The sequence below is a fragment of the Lindgomyces ingoldianus genome (genome assembly GCF_010093535.1).
Source record: "Lindgomyces ingoldianus strain ATCC 200398 unplaced genomic scaffold BDR25scaffold_3, whole genome shotgun sequence".
NCBI classification, from domain to species: domain Eukaryota; kingdom Fungi; phylum Ascomycota; class Dothideomycetes; order Pleosporales; family Lindgomycetaceae; genus Lindgomyces; species Lindgomyces ingoldianus.
Window position 1 is genome coordinate 1,648,082 of NW_022985164.1, and position 16,183 is coordinate 1,664,264.

The 16,183-nt window shown below is 49.0% G+C and overlaps 7 protein-coding genes across 7 annotated transcripts; 5 read left to right on the plus strand and 2 right to left on the minus strand.

Annotated features, from left to right (window-relative positions):
• Positions 1-2,721: 2,721 nt before the first annotated feature.
• BDR25DRAFT_375589 (uncharacterized protein) lies at positions 2,722-4,287 on the plus strand (the record flags this gene model as incomplete). The annotated part of the gene is made up of 3 exons (XM_033697394.1): positions 2,722-3,165; positions 3,247-3,539; positions 3,594-4,287. The coding sequence occupies 3 exons, from the start codon at positions 2,722-2,724 to the stop codon at positions 4,120-4,122; spliced, it is 1,266 nt and encodes a 421-aa protein (XP_033553439.1). The 3' UTR covers positions 4,123-4,287.
• Positions 3,930-5,183, minus strand: BDR25DRAFT_375597 (uncharacterized protein). Its single transcript, XM_033697395.1, has 3 exons — positions 4,879-5,183; positions 4,479-4,785; positions 3,930-4,415 (listed from the first exon to the last, which is right to left on the minus strand). The coding sequence occupies exons 1-3, from the start codon at positions 5,046-5,048 to the stop codon at positions 4,266-4,268; spliced, it is 627 nt and encodes a 208-aa protein (XP_033553440.1). The 5' UTR covers positions 5,049-5,183; the 3' UTR covers positions 3,930-4,265.
• On the plus strand, positions 5,160-5,872 carry BDR25DRAFT_349671 (uncharacterized protein; the record flags this gene model as incomplete). Its single annotated transcript, XM_033694582.1, has 4 exons — positions 5,160-5,227; positions 5,254-5,364; positions 5,510-5,697; positions 5,724-5,872. The coding sequence occupies 4 exons, from the start codon at positions 5,160-5,162 to the stop codon at positions 5,870-5,872; spliced, it is 516 nt and encodes a 171-aa protein (XP_033553441.1).
• A 145-nt stretch (positions 5,873-6,017) lies between these two features.
• BDR25DRAFT_209797 (succinic semialdehyde dehydrogenase) lies at positions 6,018-7,707 on the minus strand (the record flags this gene model as incomplete). Its single annotated transcript, XM_033684616.1, has 4 exons — positions 6,018-7,038; positions 7,105-7,474; positions 7,525-7,612; positions 7,687-7,707. 4 exons carry the CDS (start codon positions 7,705-7,707, stop codon positions 6,018-6,020), a joined length of 1,500 nt encoding a protein of 499 aa, XP_033553442.1.
• A 1,460-nt stretch (positions 7,708-9,167) lies between these two features.
• Positions 9,168-10,922, plus strand: BDR25DRAFT_277862 (GroES-like protein). The gene is made up of 4 exons (XM_033687642.1): positions 9,168-9,372; positions 9,569-10,306; positions 10,360-10,484; positions 10,662-10,922. Exons 1-4 carry the CDS (start codon positions 9,258-9,260, stop codon positions 10,773-10,775), a joined length of 1,092 nt encoding a protein of 363 aa, XP_033553443.1. The 5' UTR covers positions 9,168-9,257; the 3' UTR covers positions 10,776-10,922.
• Positions 10,868-11,306, plus strand: BDR25DRAFT_67694 (uncharacterized protein). The gene has a single exon (XM_033698911.1). The coding sequence runs from the start codon at positions 10,960-10,962 to the stop codon at positions 11,182-11,184; it is 225 nt and encodes a 74-aa protein (XP_033553444.1). The 5' UTR covers positions 10,868-10,959; the 3' UTR covers positions 11,185-11,306.
• Positions 11,307-12,617: 1,311 nt separating this feature from the next.
• Positions 12,618-14,594, plus strand: BDR25DRAFT_210137 (uncharacterized protein; the record flags this gene model as incomplete). The annotated part of the gene is made up of 4 exons (XM_033684634.1): positions 12,618-13,565; positions 13,619-13,899; positions 13,950-14,178; positions 14,232-14,594. 4 exons carry the CDS (start codon positions 12,618-12,620, stop codon positions 14,592-14,594), a joined length of 1,821 nt encoding a protein of 606 aa, XP_033553445.1.
• Positions 14,595-16,183: the final 1,589 nt, after the last annotated feature.

Sequence of the window (16,183 nt, forward strand, 5' to 3'; positions counted from 1 at the left end):
CTAACCGTTAAGTGGGGCCATATACATTCTTAGTATCCCGGTCCACGACCAAGAACAGTCACGCATCGGCCAATTTCATTAAAACGGTCGGATACGTCGGTCTCGGAAAAGCAGGCTATTTGATGGCCTAACATCTCCCTACGAACGTATTTAATCTCGTAGTTCACGGTATCGACGCAACAAAAGTCTGGCGCGTAGGTTCAGAATGGTCGAACACAACCTCTTCTGATGGGAGGCCAGGGGCTTTTAAAGACTACAATGTTGTTCCAATGTTGTCTTAAGGGAAGGTGTGGAGGATAAAATAGCCTGGCAGTAGCTGTTCAGAAGATCGGATGAAGTGACTCCGCTATCTAAGAGAGCTGAAGGCTCTCCTTATATACACCGAGCTTCGGAACATAATATCTCCAGATCCCGAGCTGCGTCCCAGGCTCTGAGCCCCCAGTCCCAGGCTCTGAGCCCCAGCCAAGGCTCTCAGTATACGCGACAGAAGGCTGTTAGAGAAACGATCTTAGGTGAGAAAGGGATTGCAAGAGAATGATGTAGGCTCTGTGGGTCTTGACACTGGCCTCAATGTCCATGACCATAACGATCCTGAGGGGGTGCTTGATGACCCTATCCAGACCAGTAATGAGTTAGGCTAGATGAATCTTGACCCCGACCTCCAAAACTATAGGGGGAAGGGCTGTCCGGGTGCTAGTCACCGAGCTTGTAGCTATACTGTCAGCTATTTTAGCTATCACGAGAGAAGTTGCTTGGATATCCTAGTGCATGGTGATCCACGCCAGAGAATCCTGGACTTCGGGATAGGACCGAGATTTTGATATCGAGGCGTAGAGGTGGCAGGGATACAATTAGTGCCACTTATAGTAGCCTAGAATGTGGTCTTGGCCTAGCTCATGGCTGCAGACGCGAACCATAGTGCGTACCATGACCCTGGCCTGGTATGGCGGGCTGGTTCCGATCCTGGCTCCGACTAATTGGGTACGGCTTCACAGTAAGGTCTCTGCGGCTAGAATTTAGGGCATTCTGCCTATCTTGGTTTGAGCAGTGGCGTTCTTCAGTGCTATCAGGCTGTTGCGACTGACATTCTGGCGATCTTGGCTCGGCTGCACCGCTGGGTTGCAATAACTGGCATACTGACTACATTGGCTGGCTGTGCGGCTCGAATTCTGGCTCTCTTGCTCTGTCTGGACAACTTCGTCGCTGAGACTAGCGGTAGTAGCTCAACCTGTGGGTTGAGCGGTAATCTCGTCGCCTCGGACTGGACTTACAAGTACTTGACTGTTGCAGATCAGACTCATTTGATGTTGCTATTCAAACCTTTTGTGGCATCGAATGAGGTCCGGAGAGGCACACAAAGCTGTCACCATGAATTCAGGATCATCCGCCCACGACTAGGGCTCATTCTGAACCCGTTCAGCATTTCCTTGGATGAAAACGTCACCTCTCACTTGGAGGAACCTGAAGAGGGCCTGATTTAAGGCATTGGCCCCTGGAGGACTTGCTAGCTTAGTGTTGTTGTTCGGGTGAGCAGCCGGGAGAGTTGAGGTTGTGCGTGGTAAGATTAATATTAAAAGTCTCAGCTACCTAATCAATTAACTTGAGCTGTCTAGAAATAAGAGTTAGTTTGACTTACCAAGCCACTAATAGAGGAGAGAACGTGTGTTACTCAAGTGCCGGCATTGTTTTCACTTGCCGGTTCGCGCTAGCCGATTCAGTTAGTCTCACCACCATAACCACAGTCCTCTGATGGCTTTCAGTCCTAGCTTAGATACTCATCGGGTAACCGCTTCTTCCCGAGAGAATCGCCAAAGAAGAGGACAAGGCATGTGAATACGACGAGTAGTGAGTGAGAGCAACCGGAATAGACTCTCCCTCAGTGGCATATCCTGGCGAGCCCACTGAATCACCCTCGCCTTGTCACATAATGCGAAGGAAAGGCCATGGAAAATCTAACAAATTTCATTGAATTCCCCCAAAGCCACACCATAACTCTCGAAAAGACAAATCCCCACCCTCAAATGTTCGTCGCCATGTCTTCCTTGAGATTTCGGCTAAGCAATCAGGCCAGGGCACTACCTGCTAGCGATTTTACCTCGCTGGATAACATGGCTGTCCCAGAGGCTCGACATCAATACAACACTCTTCCACTGCATCATCACCAGGTTGACCTACAGATTGACCTCTAATAGGTTGTTCTCATCATCCTCAAGGCCGGCTCCTCAACCTGCGTACCGTAAGGAATTACAGGGTCGTGGAGAACGTTCTTCGGAACGTACTAATATAACGCTCCCGGGTTTGGAGGCCTACGTCCGTACTCCCATTTATTGCTTTGATGTTGGATTTGCCAAGGCGCTAAAAGTTTGAAATCCAAAGCCATGGCGCGCGCTCGATTACTTCTGTATTTGGACTAGACCTAAAAGTTAAAGTTGAGGCTAAGGATGCGATGTGCAGCCATAGAACCTGAACAGTCTCCGTAGATGCTTCCACATCATTTTCTCTTCTTTTTGGTCCGATGAGCGACCGCCCGTCTCGAAATTTAAAAAATGGTGTCGAAGCGTCTCCTTGGTCCTCTTGACAAGAGAAAAATAGTCACACGTTGCCAGCCATGTGCCGCTCGAAGAATCAAGGTGAGGGTATTTCTATTCAGTATATGCTAGATTCCATTTTGGCTCACTCATGTAGTGTGAAGGTGGGTTTCCTTGCGAGTATTGCGCCCGAATGAAAAAAGATTGTCTACCACCAAAAAAAGCTGTCCTCAAAGTCGCCACCGAGTTCGTCTCTCTTACTGGAGTGGGACGATCTCAGCCAATTCTTGGTCTCCCAAAGCAAGTCCAAAACGAGATGGACGACCGCTTTTTTGCCTCTTTTGCGGCATTCATTCGACGCACCCAGTTCACACGGCGATTCCCTTCCGTTAACTCGGATCTCATGCTGCTTGTGCACACCTCGCATCCGTTACGCCATGCTGCAATCGCTATCGGTGCTCTGAACGCAAGTCGAGAGGGTGCTATTAGTGTGCTGCGTGGACGTGACTCTCCCAGTATCATTGCTTTCACATATTATCGTAAAGCAATACTCTCCCTCAAAAGTATACTTGCTGAAAAGGATGTGGCGCAGAGAGAGGATGTACTATGGAGCACTTTCTTATTAGGACTTTTTGAGGTATGTGCTTAGATCTGCGACGCTTGAAAGTCTTCTATTACATCTTGAGTTTGGACTGAAAGATTTACTTACCTTGCGCAGCTCCTCGCCGAATCCTCCGGTGAAGGCTGGGCGCAGCACATGTTCTACGGTACCTCAAGGATTCTGCAATTGTCAGGGCCAGCTCAGCACATGTCTTCTCTAAGGCAGGTCCTTTTTGAAGCATTTCGAATTCTGGAGGCGAATAGAGCCATTCTCTATGGTGTAGATACCATGCTTTCCGAGGATGCTTGGGTAGACTTCCAGCGAGATCTCACATCTAGCAGGGAGGAGTCTTGGTGTCCAATTGAAACTATATCCTCTCTTATTATTCAAACCTCTTCCTTCAACAAATGGTACGTTTCCACAGACTCTTTAAATATCTGTTAACTGATTCAATTGGTGGGCAGCTTTTTGGATGTAGCAGAAAATATTTTTAGGCAACAACATTTGGCAGACGCCTCCATCCGTGCACTAGGGGAACGAGGCTTTAAAATTCAAAACCTGGTCCACCAGTGGCACGATGAAGCGCTAGCTCGGATGTACAGTTCTGATGACACTGACATCCATTTCCAGCTTAGCCTAACATACTACCATGCCCTTCTCCTATTTCTGTCCCGAAACTTCACCTACTATTCGTACTGGGACCGAATGACGGCGCCGCTCTTGTCCCAATACGACATTGATAGCCACATCGCGGCTATTATAGCCTTGGCTGAGCAAATATTAGACGCGTCCGTCATCCCGGGTGTCATGCTTCTCTTTCCTCTACGATTAGCAGGGTCCCACACCAAAAATTCTGACCAGAGGCGCAGAATTTGGAAAATCTTGGATCAAGTGCATTGGAAGGGTTTTATTGTCTCAGATCGGATCAAGACGGATCTGCAGGAGCTGTGGCAATATCAGGGGTTGGAAATGTGGAATCTTGGGCCTGTGTAGAGGAGAAATTCTGCGTAGTGTCCCCACCTCACGGGCCGTCTCGACATCAAACGAACCACTCCTATCTAGTGGTGAACACCATACATCTCATAGCCTGAGCACACCCAGCCACTGAGCTATCTGCACCACTCAGCCAGATCATTTTAAATCCGAACGGCACCAGCGGTAGTGCTGAAGAATTCAGTTACTACTCTAGTCCTCTCGCTGGGTGTGAAATAGTCATATCCAACAACATTGTTACAACCGTTTACATAAACCGTCACGGGGATGACGCCTTGATACATGATGCTCCACTATATCAACATTGTGTTAGCTGGCCGCATAAACACATTGTCAAACTGAATCAGATAACTCACAGATGCTGTCCATTCAGTGACTAGATCCCTTTTAGCAAGACCTGTAAAGATAGCTCCGGATTCGACTAGGATGCTCTCTAAGAATAGAGGGAAGTTAGAGTTAACGTATCCCCTCCAAACTTCCGTTTTCTCCGAGCTGCCGAGGAAGGTGGTGACGGTGTTGTCTACCAAGCCCGCGTCGGTGACATTGGAATAGTTAAAGGACGAGGATGCAAGCCCACCCTCATATGCATGGTCCACACGGACGAGCCCTTGAGACGGCGAGTTGTAGATGAACCCCGCAGTAATGTGAGAGACATTCTCGTTCCTGTTATGGTATTGCGTAAGAATCCTGATCCACCCATCAAGGAATCATTCGAAAGAAAAGCAACGCAATATTCCTGAGATCCTAATGACGTACCATTTGTGCTGAATGAAGTTGGTCTTGAACTCAGGATTGACCAATGGTGGCTTCGGTTGCTCGAATTGAGCCGAGAATTCCAGCATTGACGGAGGGAAGGGTTTGCAAGCACGGCCTGCAGTACATGCTGTTGCAACAAAGGCCAAAAAGAGACAAATGAATAGAAACATGGAGAGAGATAGAGAGAGAGTAATGATGGTTTATAAGGAGGAAACCTGGGAGAAGTGTCTGCGATGAGCCTGGATATGAATGGATAGAGAAACCTGTAAGAGGGAGGGCCCATGACTTTATATCCGGACAATAACCATGTGCCACGTTATGCTCAAAGAGCAAAAGAGCTCTCCACAATGTACGCAAGATGCGGCAAGTCCCTAGAGTGCGCTCAGTCACTTCCAAATATGGAAAGGTCGAGCTCATGGCAAGTCTTTTCTACCTTCCAAAAGCGGTTAGTCCTAAAGATATAATGTGGCTAAGATGCATCGAAATGTGCGTTCAATCACTGCTTGTTTAGGTTAAACCGCAATTTCTATAGTAAAAGGCTACAGTTTGCCACTAGCTTCTTTAAACATAGGCTTTAGTTATATTCTATAAGGCTTGTATGTAATCAATTGATGCGCTTTAATGTCGTCAGTAGTGATATTAACCCCATCGCTTCAGAACATTCAAGCCAGCTACAGGGGAATCTGGTGTTGGAATTCGGGGGTAATGAAGTAGCCATACCAGAGCACTCTGGATCGGACGATTTCCCCACATCGACTAGCTTGGAATGGGTCTTCAACCTGGAGACGACGTTTCACAAGGCCACTCAGGAGAGCGAATGTCCGTTGCTGCCCAATCTCTTTCAGCTGATGGACATCAGGCACATTCTTCAGCTCTTCAATCCCGTTTAGCGTTTGATAATCCAGAACCCTATATGGACCTTCTCGCAATATATTCGCCATCCACAAATTTGAGAAAGTCAGGGCCTACCGAAGTCTACCAAGCTCCAAGTTGACATAGTAAGCTCGCAGACGGGGTGAATAAGGCGTGGGCTTAGTAAATAGCAACCCGAAAGCCAGCTATGCTCTATTTTCCTCTGGACCTGACACCTTTGACCCTCCATTATGCTCAGCCTTTCCTACTGTATTGCCCTTCCGGTCCTACGACGAACCCTGAAGTGGTTGCCCCATGCCCCCCAGCGTCACCATCTTTGTAATCATATACTCTTCCACACCTAACATACTTCCCTCTCTTCCAAATCCACTCTCCTTGACACCACCAAATGGAGCTGCAGGATCGCTGATCAATCCAGTATTCACCCCAACCATGCCGACCTCTAATGCCTCCGCCACACGGTAGCACCTTTGAATATCCTTGCTAAAGAAGTATCCAGCCAGCCCCACGTCTGCAGAATTCGCTAGCTTCACGACATCAGCTTCGTTTTCGAATTTAAATAGACCTGCCACCGGACCGAACGTTTCTTCAGAGGCAAGCCGCATATCGGATGTCATGTCTCGAATCACAGTTGGCTGGAAGAAGTTCGACCCCACATCCGGCATCTTCTGTCCGCCGATGAGCACCTTACCGCCTTGGTTGATCGCATCCTGGACATGGCTTTCGACTTTCGACACTGCTCGTTCGTGGATAAGGGGGCCATGAGTTACACCGTCGCCGTAGCCGCCGCCAACTTTGAAGCTCTTGACTTTTTCGGTGAATTTCTCTGCAAACTCGTCGTAGATGCCCGATTGGACGAAAATCCTATTGGCACAAACACAAGTCTGGCCCGAGGAGCGGAATTTCGACGTGATAGCACCTGCTACCGCGATCTCCAAATCGGCATCGTCGAATACAATGAAGGGAGCATTGCCACCGAGCTCAAAAGAAAGTTTCTTGAGAGTGTCGGAGGACTGCTTCATTAGGAGCTTTCCTACACCGGTAGAACCTGTGAAGGAGACCTTTTTGACCGTCTTGGATGAGGTGATGGTCTCGCCAACCTCGGCGGTATTCGACAACGCTGTGACGAAGTTAACGACACCTTTGGGAATGCCAGCGCGGTGGGCGAGTTCGGCTAATGCGGATGCAGTAAGAGGAGTTTCGCCGGGAGACTTTGCGACTACTGTGCACCCGGCTGCAAGAGCTGGTCCGATTTTGCGAGTTATCATAGCGGCGGGAAAGTTCCAGCTAGGTACCGGGTTAGTCCTGGTCGTGGTCGCCCTGACTATCAAGGTGCCGCTCAAGAAGACTCACGGGGTAATCAATCCACACACACCCACTGGCTCCTTGATCGTGTAGACTCTATTTCCTGCAACGCTTGCTGGAATTGTACTCCCATACACTCGTGGCGCCTCCTCACTGAACCACTCGAAGAAGTTGGCTGCATACGTTACCTCACCTTTGGCATCCGCAAACGGCTTGCCATTCTCCCAAGTTATCAGCTTAGCGATGTCGTCGGCATTGTCTATCATCAGCTGATACCATTTCCGGAGCATGCGGGCACGTTCACGACCTGTGAGTTTACGGAAAGACGGAAGAGCAGCGGCAGCGGCGGCAATGGCGGCTTCGGTATCAGCGCGGTTCATTTCAGGCACCTTCCCTATGACTGCGCCTGTCGCTGGGTCTGCATCGTGTCAAAATTGAAGTTCTAGGACAGTTTGAGCAGGAGCGCACCTGTGACCTCGAAGGTCTTGCCAGATTTTGCGCCAATCCATTCCCCGTTCACATATGTTTGCGACTTCAGGAGGGACGGATCGTTGAGCTTTGAATAGGCAAGTTAGTCCTTTCTGGCTGAAATCCATAGCTCATCTGAATGCGCAAGGAGGAGAAACTCACAGGGGGTACTGAATGACCCATGGTGTAGAACCTCTGAATTAGAACTGGTAAAGTCTTTCCTTGAAATCTGGTCCTATAGCCCTGCTGCCGAGCAATTGCGTTCGACACAGATAAAAACGATCGCATGTTGCCAAAGTCGGGAAGTCGTAATTAAAACCAGAAAACCGCCCCTCCAAGCCTTTCAGATCGAGCGGGAATAAGGTTACGCAATCAGGAAAATAGCCCTGTGCGGCGTCGTGTCAATTGACTGTTGGGTGTGTGGATTGCGGGGATTTGGAGATTTCTCAGCGATGACGTTGGGGAAAGCTAGACCTTTTGATGCGGGGCCTGTCGGCAGTCGGAAACTAGTCATGGCGTGAGCCTTTGGGGGAAGCTGCTTTTTATGAGGATGAGGGCGTCAAGGGCGTGTGTTGAAGGCAAAAATCATTCATCGGTATACCGAGATTGGGCATTTCCGATGCCTGGCAGGAGGTGGGAGGTGAGAGTTGAGGACCGACGAAAAGCGCGAGATAGCACGTCGAAATCGACAAAGATGTCCAGTTTTAAGCTCAAGGAATCCATTCCGGGTATTAAAGACAGACCTCAAGCTCTCCCTGCGTCTATGATACAGGGGTATGGTGCCCCTGTGCCGCACATCACATTCCCACCTCCAAACAACTCAACCCGCCAAGCCCAGCCACCAAGCCCAGTCTGGCCTCCCCGAGATTTGTAAAACGAAGAGTTGTGTCCTGCTGTTGACCTTCAATAGAGGATATGAGCTCCTATCTGTGCCTTAGGTGTAATTTTTCACATACTCTTTCTGTTTTTCTCTGCCCGTGACCGTTTGCCATGCCTTCTACCTCCCCTTGTCGCTCTGACTCGCACCTCACCACGTCCCTTTCCCTGGTTCCTTGGGAGCCCGAGAAAACTTGCTATACTAGGGCTTTGTGCCTATTTCTTTCCAGGGAGACGTTGATGGAACATCCATCGAGGGCGTAGACTTGTTGATTGAGGAGGAGGACTCAGTCATCTCCTGTGAACGATTGTCGAAGGGTGCACGGATCTGATCGTAGGTAGGTCTAGTACTATTCACCAAAATGACAAGGCAAGAGCAAGCTTCGAGTTAGTTCTTACTATCCTGTCTTACAATGGTCTCTACAGTGCACTGCCAACAATGGTAACTCGCGATGCCTCGCCATGATAGAGTCCTGCGAGGCCACTCAGATGATCTCTGTGGCGGTCTAATTCCTTAGCCCGAACTTGTGGCTTCTCTATTTCAAGGTTTTAGTCGTCACACACGACTCGATCGATCACAGCTCTCGTCCAAAACCGTCCAGAATTTGCATGCTTATGGTCATCTGGATTCCTCCTTCCATGGTATTATGCGGCTAACACTCTCTGGGACAATGATCCCTGCTCCTCACCTCCAAATGCCCCGCAGATGTGGATTTCAGGCTCCGCAAGACGAAACTAATCAGTTCCTCGCTCCTCGGGGTTGAAAAACTGAATCTTTTTCCATAAATACGGTTTCTCGTCGTTCATTGCTTTTTAAATCTGACATAATCAACATTGGTACACTAATCTGGTGAAAAATGGCCGAGAGTTACGGAAGCTTCGACATCCCCAAGACGTGCAAAGCTGGCGTCGTTGTGAATGAGGGACCAGATTTCAAGCTGGTGGTCGAGGATGTGCCAGTGCCGGAGCCTGGTGGGTTCCTATTCTCTTCAACTTTTCTCGTGGTTTCTTTTAGCCCTCGCGAACCTCGGAGAAGTATCGCAGAAGCTTAGCTTGCTTTCAAGTCTAGTTCCAATTAACTACCTACTCGGACCTAGCAGCTAGCCTCGAGAATCATGTGCCTCCTTTGATATATGCAAAAGGTGCTTCACCTCACTAACACATCCAGGTCCCAACGACGTCCTCATCAAGCTCAACGCGACCGGGGTCTGCTACTCTGACATCCACTACATGCTCAACGACCTCCCAATCCCTAAAATGTCCGCCTTCGGTGTACGTTCCCCCGGCCACGAAGGCGCCGGCATAATTGTCAAACTTGGATCCAACGTCACGAACTGGAAAGTCGGCGATAGAGCGGGTATCAAACCAGCCTACGACGCCTGCTTGAACTGCGAACTCTGCTGGTCCATGAAGGAAACCTATTGTGACCAGAGTACGCAGATTGGCTTACAATTTCCAGGAAGCTATCAACAGTACGTGTTGAGCCCGGCGAGGTATACGTCGAGGATTCCAGATGGCGTAGATGATTTTACTGCCGGGCCAATTATGTGTTCTGGGTCGACGATTTACTGTTCTTTGAAGGAGAGTGGGCTGAGGCCTGGTGATTGGGCTGTATTTCCCGGTGCAGGAGGTGGTGTTGGGCATATGGGCGTTCAGTTAGCAAAGGCGATGGGCATGAAAGTGGTAGGAGTGGACGGAGGGGATGAGAAGAAAGACTTGTGCATGAAGTTAGGATGCGATGCATTTGTGGATTTTACTAAAGTTAAAGATGTACCTACGGAAGTGGTCAAGATCTGCGATGGGAAGGGTGCGCATGGGGTCTTCGTAACAGCGACAAATGGAAGTGCGTATGCCACCGCCCCAATGATGACACGAATCAGTGGAAAGGTTATGTGTATTGGTCTTCGTAAGTCAATGCTCGGACGTCTTTCCTACACTGCATTAACTAAGGGTCTGTAGCTCCGACAGGAACCGCAATTGCCGGAGCAGATCCCCTTCTTTTTGTCGGCAAGAATCTGCATATTATTGGGACGAAAGTGGGATCTCTACTTGACACACAACGAGCTCTTGAGTTCGCTGCAAGAGTAAGTACATTATGTTGTCACATGGCACGGGACATGACCAGCGTGGAGTTTATCTGCTTATTCTTGCTTGGATCAGGAGGAGCATCAGCATGATGCAAATCTCTGTCTTGAATTATACCCTGTAACATTCAATGTTAGCTGTTAAGATGCAGAATTACACAAGCTAATCCACTACAGGGTCTCCTCAAGCCGATTTACGAAGTCTTCCCTCTAGCAAAGATGCCTGATGCAGTGGAGAAGCTGCGCGGTGGTAATGTTGCTGGAAGGCTAGTGGTCGACTTCAACTCGTAGTTCGGTTCATTTAGTGAATGCAGAGGGTTATTCTCATTAAGCGAGAAATTTCGAGAGAAGGCCTTTATTCCCTTTGCGCAACCAGAGGGGTCTGGAGCCTTGACCTTAGAAACGATATACAAGCTTGATCCGCAAGACACGTAGCACAGCTTCACGGGCTTAAACCTCCTGCTAAGACTCAACAATGACGGCTGCTTATCATCCCACCTATTTCAACCTCCACCAAACCACCTTCAAAATATCTCCTATAAACCCAACCTCAGCATTCCATTACCTTCAACTCAGCCACCCCGTCTCCCCCAGAGAATCCCACCCATCCCAGACAATTCCACAATCCCGGTCCCCAGTTCCACCACCATCCGGGCCTGATTCATTTATAACCCCCAAAACCGAGCCTATCTTAGACTAGGCTTTCAAAGTACTTGGCGTAGCATCTGCAATCCTGTTCAGAATATGGGCACCAATTTCCTGCAGATCTACAACGAGCGGCAACAACGGAAACGATGTATCCCAAAAGAACTCTCCAGTAGCTTGTCCGCCCTCAGTGCCGAAGGCGCAAGTGTGATGTCACTGCAAGCAGTGCCGCAACCACGCTCGGCATTCTAAAAAAAAATACTAGAATCAATGGTATAGGATCACTAATAGTTTGCGAATTCTGTGAAAGCCGCGCAACGGAGATTTCAGCTTGCGCTTCTGTTACTTCATCGACGGATACCGCGCGTGTTGTTGTCATGGGAAATCAGACGGGGGGGAGAGAGCAAACCTCGCAGAGCGCTAAGAATTTCGTCGATTTTTGCGTAAAGTCTTACCATACCTTTGTCGGTAACCTGAGAAACACACCCCCATGATGAGGCTGGTGTATGTAGTTTACCAATGAAAGACACTGGTACTAACTGTAGAGGTTTTGTGGGCGTAGTGAGCGTTGTAGGCTGTATCGGCCAGTGACGCTCCATTTTTTGCCGTGTTGGCCAAGCTACGGATTGCGTCGGAGGCTTCCTGATAGCTTGCATATCCGACCGTCCATGGAATAGTTTGCATGTATTTTCCGCAGAGATCGTGGAATATTAGAGGGCGAGAAATTCTGCTGAACTGACTGCATACGAGAGAGAGCTTGTGCAGGCTCCACTTGTCGAAAGTGTTGGTGGATGAGTGCCTCCGGGAGCTTCACGATGGTGCATGTTGCACCCTACGAGCTACTCAGACTTCGAGACGCAATATCACCTAACGTGGAACATACTGTCCTTATTTAAGCCATATGAAAATATTCAACGCAAGTGGTGATCTCTTGAACAGTCCCTGCACCATCCTGTTCATCTAACTCAGGAGCGAAACCTCGGAAGATCCCCAGGTCTTAAAATTGCGGACATTTTGCGAAGATAATGAGTCGGACAATCGTGTTTCTCCTAGGCTTGTCGAGAAACGTGGAGACGATATGACTGAACATTTCACGAGAACCGACCATTCACTCTCCCGCTTCAGCGCCAACGCTTCACCACCGCCGAGATTAAGCATCTCTTTAAAGACATGAATAATTGCAGGATTCGGGCCCAAAAAACACATATACAATCTGCAGTGTCTGGAGGGGTTCGTATTACGAAGCTCGTCTTTCGGCAGCCCTGTGGCACAAGACGAACGACAAACGGAGCCCGACATGCCGACTTTTCAACAACCTTGAATGCCTTTGATGACACAGAGCCATCTAAGCTCAGAATGGCTGCCGCTTCCGATCCTGCGCGTTGTACTTATCGCTAGCGGGGCATCATCATGTTTACAAGAACTCTTTAGTTGAAGTGTCAGCTTTCAAGACAACAACGCGTTCACACTCTCTAGTACCAAACCGATATGGAGACAACAACGCTATCATGCCCTCTTCTCCCGCTAGCACGACCCTCGGTCCGACGCGTTGCCCTCGCTTGCATCCAATGCCGGTCTCGAAAGGTGAAATGTGATGCGACAACACCGTTCTGCAAGCGCTGCCAGGTCGACGGCAAGCTATGCGGGTATCTCAAGTCACGGCGCGGAGGACGCCCTCGTCGTTCGAAGCCTCAGTGGGACCAACTTTCTATCCTGGTGAACGAAGCGCCTTCTTCCGGAACTTCAACTCAACGGGATGATGTGCTCTCTGCAACCTCGCACAACATCTCAACCTTTGGAGGACTATCCACGGATAGCTCATCACAGACGTGCTCAGATGCCGGATCCCGTCTGGACGCCTTTGCTTTGGATGGATCCCGAAATACGATCGATCAAAGTGACGAGCTTCTCACGCAATACTACACTTTCTTTCATACCGCACATCCCTGTGTACTTCCCAGATGGTCACTCCAAATACGTCGGAGTAGCAATCCATCTTCACTGGATCCTCTACTCCCTGTTTTGCTTTACATTGGCTCGATATTCACCCCGTCAATACCATCCACTCCCCTGGAAATCACAGCACTACAGTCTCTAGACTCTGCACGCGCAAGAGGAACTCCAAGCCCATTTTTTATCCAGGCTCTTGTTTTATACTCAATTGCTGTGTACTGGTGTGATCAGACTGAAAGAGCACTTGTGCTTTTAGATGAGGCTATCCAGGGTGCGTTCGAACTAGGTATGCACAAGGCCGAGTTTGGTCTGCAGTATGGAGAAGGAAACCCAATACTTGAAGAGAGTTGGAGAAGAACATGGTGGATGATTTACGTTACCGAAGCACATGTTTCAGGAAGTACGCATACATTTCCGACAAAAACTGGCCAGGTGCAAACTAATACAGAGCTGCCCTGTGAAGAGTACCAGTATGAGTCTGGTGTAAGTTAGTTCATTGTCGTTGTTAAAAGCTAAAGCTAACCGTATTACATTAGAGCATTCCAAACCCACTGAAATTAGAGAGCTACAACGTTCGTGAGTTCTCAGATGCTGAATTCTCATCATTTGCGCATTTGGTTGGTCTGACTCAAGGACTCAACCGCATTCTCTCCACCCGACGACGACATGATTCGGAGCACGCGAAGCTCCTCTGCGCAAATGTGGATACATGTGTGACGGCATGGTGCTCGTTACTGCACAAGTCGAAACGAAAGCTTCTAAAGGACGATGGCAGCGTGGACGAGCTGCTCTTCAAAGCAAATACCTTAATATTCACGTTAGTCTTAATATATCTACGGCAGAGGTGCCACTCACAAATCTTCACAGATATATCGTGGACCTCCATCGTGAACTGTCCACTTTGAAATATAGTCCCATCGAGGCTGTATCGAAATGTGCTCCTCCAGCACCGCCAGAGAACTCGCACACTATCAAAGAGGACACACAAATGCACACATCTAAGGTCCTCTTCGCCATTGAAAAGCTCAATGGCCTCCTTACTCTCCCCACCCGTCTTGCAACACATACGCCCTTCATCATCTGCATGATCGCCAATGTGAGAATCATCCTTGCTAAGATTTTTCAAAATAGGGTACTGATTTCGATCAGATGACAATCGCTCATCTCTCAGCCTGCCGCTACGTTTTTCAAGAACCAAAGCTATCCCTCGAGCGCGAGAAGATCCGCCTTAATATGGGTGTGCTCAAGATGCTGGGTGAGTATTGGCCATTGGGAGAACGAACGTATGGAGAACTCGGTATCATTGCCCGAGAGATCCTTTCGTTGGGAGATGAGGAGGTCCATGTCTCACAAAAGACTCCGCCACTTGCTGATTTTCTCGATATCGATTTCGACGTTGATTGTGCGTTTGATATGAGCGACTTGTCTAGTAACTCGATGGGAGGAGGTCCGGTGGAAATAGCGATGGGTAGTGACGCGTGCGGTGCTGTGGGATGGGAGGTAAATAGGTAGGATGGAGAGTTGTCTTGGGCTTGCGGTCAGGGGCTCATGTGGCTTGTCGCATTAGGGAAGCGATAGCTTACAATGACATTCCGCTCAATTAAGAAGCTCAAGAAAGGCGCTTCTGACAAGTTCCACGCCTTGTACGTAATGGTAGTTACGATCACCTGGTTATCATTCTACTACGACAACGACCATTGGCGTTAAAGCAAATCGGTAGTGGGCCTGGCCCCACAGGCACTTGGGCATGACTCGAATGTTTGTGCCAGCTATTCTCATTTGGTGGCCTTGGCATGAGCGAAAGTGCTTGTTCGAACCTCGACGAAGGTACCAGTAGTCCTTTGGGGTCGGTGTTTGGTAAGGGTCGAAGGAGTGATTGAAATGGATTAGGTTGGAGAACCGTTCCGTATTCTCAATTATACATTGAAGGCGAGCGAGAGGATATTGACGCAGAGCGCATCCTTGGTGACGGGGCCGTATGAAGGAATGGTATCTGCGGTGTGGCCAACAAGATATGAGGTCCCAGAGCTTTTAGTTGGGGTCCGGGTACCTAACAATTAAAAGCTCGAAGCAACGCACCCCGAGTCCCGGAGCTGGGAGAGTTGCCACATGACTGAGCAGAATGTCTGGGCTTCTGCTGTGCGGTTGGATGCCTTGGGCGAGCTGCCTCGGTATTTAGTTTAGGCAAGGAAAAGACTGCATATCCCAACGCTGTGCTATTCAGTTGGTATCTTGATTGGATCGGCGTAAGTGTTGCGTGATGTTCAGGTGTGTTTATGAGATTCGAGCTGGTCAGCAATATCTTTAGTGCATCAAAGCATTCAAACCGATTTCTTTGACCGATCAGGCCTGGCTAGAACACCCAGGCTGATAGTGGAGGATAGTTGCGGCGGCTATCGCTGTGACGGAGAGAGTAAAGATGGGTGGGTATGGCTGAATCGGTACCGATCACTGGCCATTCTTTTCGCTAGCACTCTAGGCATACTGTCATCTCGGCAGTGCATTGCTAACGAGGCAGGCAACAAGATCGCTACTTCTAGAAGACGTAGGAATCTCCCCACAACTCCATCAATTAGCAGAACACGTTGCCCTTGCACTTTGCAGCCTCCCCCAGGCCACAAAACTCAGTCCACCAGGCTGGAGCATCATATCGGCAACTCTAAGATTGACCAAACTGAATATGCCCAAAGTGCTTCATTTTACTTCCTCCACACAATTTGACACCCGGTATTGTTGCTTGAACTGCAGAATGCATACAGAATCGTGGAATCCACGCTTCTGCCAGGCATTTCAGCACCAATGTCGTTTAGAGTTGAGATCCAAAGTCTGCAGGAGCTTCAAGCCGCCGAGTGGATAGCTGCATTTGATTTAGCTAGTGGGATAGATGCCACTCAGTCAGTATACCTCCATTGCATCCTAGTTGAAATATTCTGCAGCATTATTTGATGTTGTATTGCGGGTTTGCAATTCGCAGCGACTTCGAGGGCTCACGTAGGCGAAGCTGCGATGGAAAGTTTCCGCATTCGTTTGGGGTTTCAATTCCGGCTCTAGAGATGGATACGACCACAACATGAAATTTAAGTAGGAGAACCATGGGCACC